Source organism: Macrobrachium nipponense, chromosome 9 (assembly GCF_015104395.2).
Source record: "Macrobrachium nipponense isolate FS-2020 chromosome 9, ASM1510439v2, whole genome shotgun sequence".
Lineage (NCBI taxonomy): Eukaryota > Metazoa > Arthropoda > Malacostraca > Decapoda > Palaemonidae > Macrobrachium > Macrobrachium nipponense.
Window position 1 is genome coordinate 12025054 of NC_061110.1, and position 5967 is coordinate 12031020.

General features: G+C 39.7%; 1 protein-coding gene across 1 annotated transcript in view; it reads left to right on the plus strand.

The window, feature by feature from the left end:
* Positions 1–5967, plus strand: part of LOC135218473 (N-acetylated-alpha-linked acidic dipeptidase 2-like) — a 37898-nt gene continuing 31931 nt past the window's right edge. The window contains exons 1-2 of the mRNA XM_064254798.1: positions 1–168; positions 5019–5143. Of these exons, the coding sequence (XP_064110868.1) occupies positions 5019–5143 (125 nt within the window). The 5' untranslated portion in view covers positions 1–168. The remainder of the gene's footprint in view (positions 169–5018; positions 5144–5967) is intronic.

Consider the following 5967-nt stretch of genomic DNA (forward strand, 5'->3'; position numbering starts at 1 on the left):
ATCTTCCTTCCCTCGGTCAGTAGGTGCACACCGACCATCGCTTCAGTCTTCAGTTCACTACGTCTAATGGAATTTACAAATTGTTTTGCTAAATGGTGATTTGAGAGAATGTGATGGTCTGCTTACACGAAGTATATCTCGTATAACTTAAAGGATATTTGATTCGCCGTGAGTATAAGCCGAGCTTTTATTTTAACGTTATTACTAATCTGGCATCTAAAAATAAGTAGTCATAAATATTGTTTGGGAAAACTGGTCTGTTATCGCAATTTTAGTTTTCATTTCTCGTCTATAAACATCTTTTTCTAAGAGAATGGCGAGATATATAGACAGCGTCTGCATGTGCTATATCATATAACACATGCAGACACTGTCAATATGTTAAAAGTTCAAACAAACTTATAGTGTATAAATTACCACGACGAAATGAGTGCAAAGTCTTTGGCGTGACTGAAACCATATTTGGAAAAGACTCTTTGTCAATTCTACTTCAGAGTAGACAATCACTGAGTAGATTATGAAGTCAATTTCCCCCACCTCCCCTCCCCCATACCCTGCCCACCCACCAACACCCCTATCCGCCACAACCCCACCCGTGACCCAGTTGTTAGGTCAGTGACATATTCGGATTTTCATACTGAGTACCAGAATATTGATTTTTTTTTTATTTAGGTCGTATATATTTAGGGAAAACTCAACAGGTATTTTTTTAATTTATTTATTTTGAATGTTGAAGGATGTATATCAGTTCGAATAACAGTTAAATTATATAAACAAAAATGACAGACATTTAGGAAGCCTTAGCCGATGGCTATCCGTTTATTCTTTGGAAATCGGATAACACGGTCAATGCGGTCAATCGAGAGAGAGAGAGAGAGAGAGAGAGAGAGAGAGAGAGAGAGAGAGAGAGAGAGAATTAAAATAACAAACGAGTGGAAAAAGTGCAGAGATAGTGTGAGAGAGATAGCGAAAAGCATCGTAATATAGGTAGGTCTAGTTTTTTTTATGATTACTTGACGAAATTCAATACTTTTCATGTTAGTTGCAGCACTGAATAACATGCCCTGCACTTATATGAGTTACCTCCATCGAGATTTTGTAATTTCCCTAACTTCGATTAGCAAGTACTACATTCTCACCGATGATAAACTTTTGCTGTATTTATTAACAGAGAAGGGCAAAGAATGCTTTCTTGTAAGTAGGCCTATGCCGATTTTACCTCACGCCAGCCTTGCCCTCTCATGATGTCAACAGTGGCGCTGGTTGGTTTGGTGTTTGTTTCTCACCTCGGCGTTCGCGGGTTCGATTCTCGGCCATTCCATTGAGGAGTGAGAGATGTGTATTTCTGGTGTTAGAAGTTCACTCTCGACGTGGTTCGGAAGTCACGTAAAGCCGTTGGTCCCGTTGCTGAATAACCACTGGTTCCATGCAACGTAAAAACACCATACAAACAAAAACAACAGCATTAGACCGATACTCGATGACGAGGAGAGAGTGAAGAGCGCTTGGGAGGAACCTGTTAGAGGAAGGAGATCGAGAGGGAGACAGAGAATTAGATGGCGACATAAAGTGAAGGAAGATATGGAGAGAAGAGCTTTGGTGGGGGATGATGCCTTTGAGAGAAGGCAGTGGAGGAGGAGAAGGCGCATAAGGCAACCAACCCCTTCATGTAGGGATAACGGTGGGAAAGAAGAAGACTCTATATCGGAGCCCGATGATTTTTATAAAGGTTTTATGGTTTTATATAGTCAATAAATATCTTAATTTGATTATAGGCAGAAACGTATTACAACCCCGTGAGAGACGATTGATGCTCTACTTTTATAAGCATCACTGGGAAAGTAAAACCATGAGATTGTATTTTGAATGTTTTACTACATTGATGATACGTCACTTTTCATTTTAAATAAATCTCTTTGCAAAATTTTATGCATCGACGTATACTTTGTTTCCTTAAAAATCAAGCCCGGCTGCATATTCCCGGCATCTTCTCTGAAAAAGGCGGGACGCCATACCTTAAAAACAAACCATAGAATCTTCTTGAAAATTGTCTCATTGTTTCCCACACCCAAAGTTCAAGGAAAAACCTTTCATCAGTTATTAAACTTAACCTAACATGTGAACATGACCATAAAACCGGGGCTGGTACATTACTCGTATACATCTCGGGAATTTGCAACCCTGCTTTGTAAATAGCGATTACTCCAATGTCCTCCCGCTGGGATTTCAAAGAGCTGTTGTATTATAGCATACCCATCCGGCCCTATGCACCGTAGGACTAACTTAATTATTACTTCTTATGACGTGATTTTCTAATTACTGTCATAAAACAGTCAGTATGAGGAAGGTTATTATTGAGACCACCATGAAAGAAAGTAAGACCATGACAAGTTTGCAAAATCACGACTTAGAAAGGATTATTGTGAGTTCTGACCGTTTCAGTCATGTCTTTGACGACATAACTTACAACACTTGAAGGGAAGAAAATATGGAGAAAAAGACGTAACTGAAACATATATGCATGTTAGACATTTTCTATTATTTAGGCAGCTAGTTATCAAATGATTATTATAATAGCTATTCAAAAGAAATTGTGCCATCAAATTTTTGCGGTCTTGGGGATTGGGTGGGCGTTTGTAAAGATAGAGATGTTGTTGTTGAAGATTAAGCCAGCCTTGTGCTGGCACGGGCTCTTGCTCCTGGAGCAGCCCGTAATGGTAAAGATGAGAAGGGGTTGATAAAGTTGAAGGTCGGGAGGAGAGAGATTGGACAGTCACTGACTGTCGAGCGCAAGTAAGACGCCATTGCTGTGGTGATTCCTAGAAGTGGTAGCAACTGCACACTGCACTGACCAGCAGCAACAGTCCTGGGCCATCAACTGTTTTACAACCAGAAACAGCAATACAATAGAGCAGGGGATCACATTCACATTTCACAAGCAAGACATTTTCATTCACTGTGTTGAAACAACCTCACGCCTACTTTTTGATGTAATGATATAATGAATGCTGTAATGCAGTTTCAAGTGTTAATCAAGTGTTGTAATACATCAAATTCCTACTACATTATAGCTTTAAAAGTAAACCTAACCAACTAGTAAGTCTATAAATAAACTTTACCTGTTATATAGCTAGTTTACCGGGGTTGATCATCAAATAACCAAGGATAGCATCCCATAGCTTAACCTTAACTTAGCAAAGGTAGCTTAACTTGGCATAACCTTCAGGAATGCAGTTTTTTCTCTATGCCCCTCTCCACAGACAATGTAATACAGCTCAAGTCTTGGCTAGCTATAAAAGTTTAAGTTAGTCTTATAATGTAAGTATGTTGAATTACAGGTCAATGACTGTGACATGTTACATAGCTATATACTATAAGTACAGCATGGTAATAATTGCACTCGAAGCTGTACAAATAGCAACTGTCATGGTTCAAATGCTTTGCTCTGGTTCTGCGCAGCACGCAAGGTGTAATCAACCCTAAGTCACAGCTGTATGAACATGAATTAATGCAGATTGTCATTACATTTATACTCTAATTGAATAAATAGTTTCTCTTATAAGATTTGAGTAGCCTCGTAGGTTCAAATATGTTAAAAAAACGTATGCAGGTCAGTGTAGGCAGCCTCTTATGTGACGTGAGATTCTGGACTGATTTTTGTCAATTTTGCGATCACGATTTCCTGATAAGTGCGGAGAGCGAGACCGCTACCTTACTTGGGTTAGAATAGAAGGGATAAAAGGTAACGATGAAAAACAAGCGTGACTCAACAGAAGCCTTCCCCGAGTGCAACCCAAACTCCTGTTATGCCTCGTTTGTTGAATTGTTGTTTATGTTGGAGGACGCAACCTGAGAACACCTTTCCTGAGGTGGAATATTTTAGCGGGCGTTTTCGAGTTACTCTGCTGATGCATGATGGTCTAGATTACCCCAGGTCATTTCCCACGGTGGGGAAATGGCGCCATTTCGTGATTTCGTGTCACAAAAAAAAATCCATTCCTATATCGATCTCCCTAAGGATTTTGGTTCTGGAGCGAGAAGTAAACCAAATGTATCTCCAAGTTATGCTTATTTACTGCTATTTTTGTAGTGATAGAATCGACGTATATGCAAGTTGTAGGTAGGTTTGAATTGTATTCAGGGCACGGCCTAACGTAAGACTATAAACCACAAGATGTATTGTTGCCGTTCATTGTTGTCTAGAGTTTGTGATTTGTCTTAACCTGCTTCGGTCTTTGTCAGGGAGAGAATTGTTATCGACGTGTTGATATATATCCCGTCTTTAATTCCGAATATAGTATCGTTTGAAAAACAGAGTCTTCCATGCAATCATTGGTTCCATTATAGTAGGTAGTTTGTTCAGAGATGCCTTAGAGTAAAGACAAGAGATCCTGCGTCTATCTTTGTGGCCATATACTCCGTTTATATTTTATGTCCCGTTGGCCACGCCCCTTTTGGGGGTTTTGGGGTTGCCCCGCCCCTTTTTAGGCCTCACGTACGTACATGAGCCAATCAGGAGGGGGAGGGGGGTGGCCACGCCCCTTGGGGGGGTGGGGGGCGGGGGGCGGGGCTAGAAAAGTGGAGTCTATATGGGGTCTTTTCCTCTACTGGTAAGAGGAATGTGGACACAAACACCAGAGTAAAATTAACAATATTTGATTATAAAGTACACCTAACACTAAATCAGCCTTGTGATTAAACTTAATAAATAGGCGCAATAGCAATAACCAATAACGGGCTCACAAGGATACTAATACTTAAAAGCTGACCCTAACAAAGCAAGGAAAGGACATAATACATATATAATTGTAATAGACGCAATGCCCTCTTAGCCTCTCGAATTCTTAGCGCTTGGTTGGATACGCTTGTCATTACAAAGCCTTAAAAGGTCCAAGTTCAAAGAAATTTGACAAGTTACGATTACATTTGTTTATGATAAAAATGACCAGTAGATTCTACATGTATGTGTGTGTGTATAAACTTTTAATCCCTGATGATTATCAAATCCTCCCTTTCAGATGTTCGACAAAAACGGAGGGTTGCTGGGGGCGATAGCTTGTGCTTCCGTAGGCCTACTGATAGGAGGCCTAATCGGGCACTTCGGCACCACCTCCGTCACCGAAGAGGATCGAGAGAGAATCACGTGAGTGTCAGATTGAGTTTACGTGTATCCTTGCACCTGGTAGTGACTGGACTGTTGTAGGTCAAGGCTGTGGAGGTGTTCCGTTAAAATGTGGAACTTTCTCATTCCCAGGGGTCCTTTTTTCCCTCGCTCCGTTGGGCTTTGGAACCGCCTCCCCTAAGGGGATGTGGTGTAACTTCTTCTGAAGTTCACAAGAACTACCCTAGTTTACTGTTCAACTTGTATTTTAATATTTCACTCACATTTATATTTATTTCTCAGTTCCTTCATTTATCTGTTTTTTTTTTTTTTTTTTCTAATTATCTTATCTCTTCTTTCTGTATTTCTCATGACCTTTTTTCGAACGGGCACCATATTCTTTGGAAGCTCTAATCTCAAGTCAATATGATATAATAATATAATAATAATAATAATGATAATAATAATAATAATAATAATAATAATAATAATAATAATAATAATAATAGGTAGATCTAGGGTACTTATCCGCTGCGGCCTAGACTATGGCAGATGCGGTTTTTCTATGCAGTTTTACCTCCTGAACAAGAATTTTAAGAAATATTTATTCGGACGACTGTAATTCACCCCCCAAGGACCCAGTACTAAACACGCTGAAATACATTGGACGCCCCAATCCCTAGTGGATGTCGTATCCGCGGTTACGTTCCTTGCCGTCCGTGCGGACTGCTTCGGTAGAAATACCTAATAATAATAATAATAATAATAATAATAATAATATTGAATTACCCGCTGTTTGATCCTTTATGGATTCTGTTTGTTGGATTCAATTGTAATAACGCCATCTCATCATCCGTAAATTTATG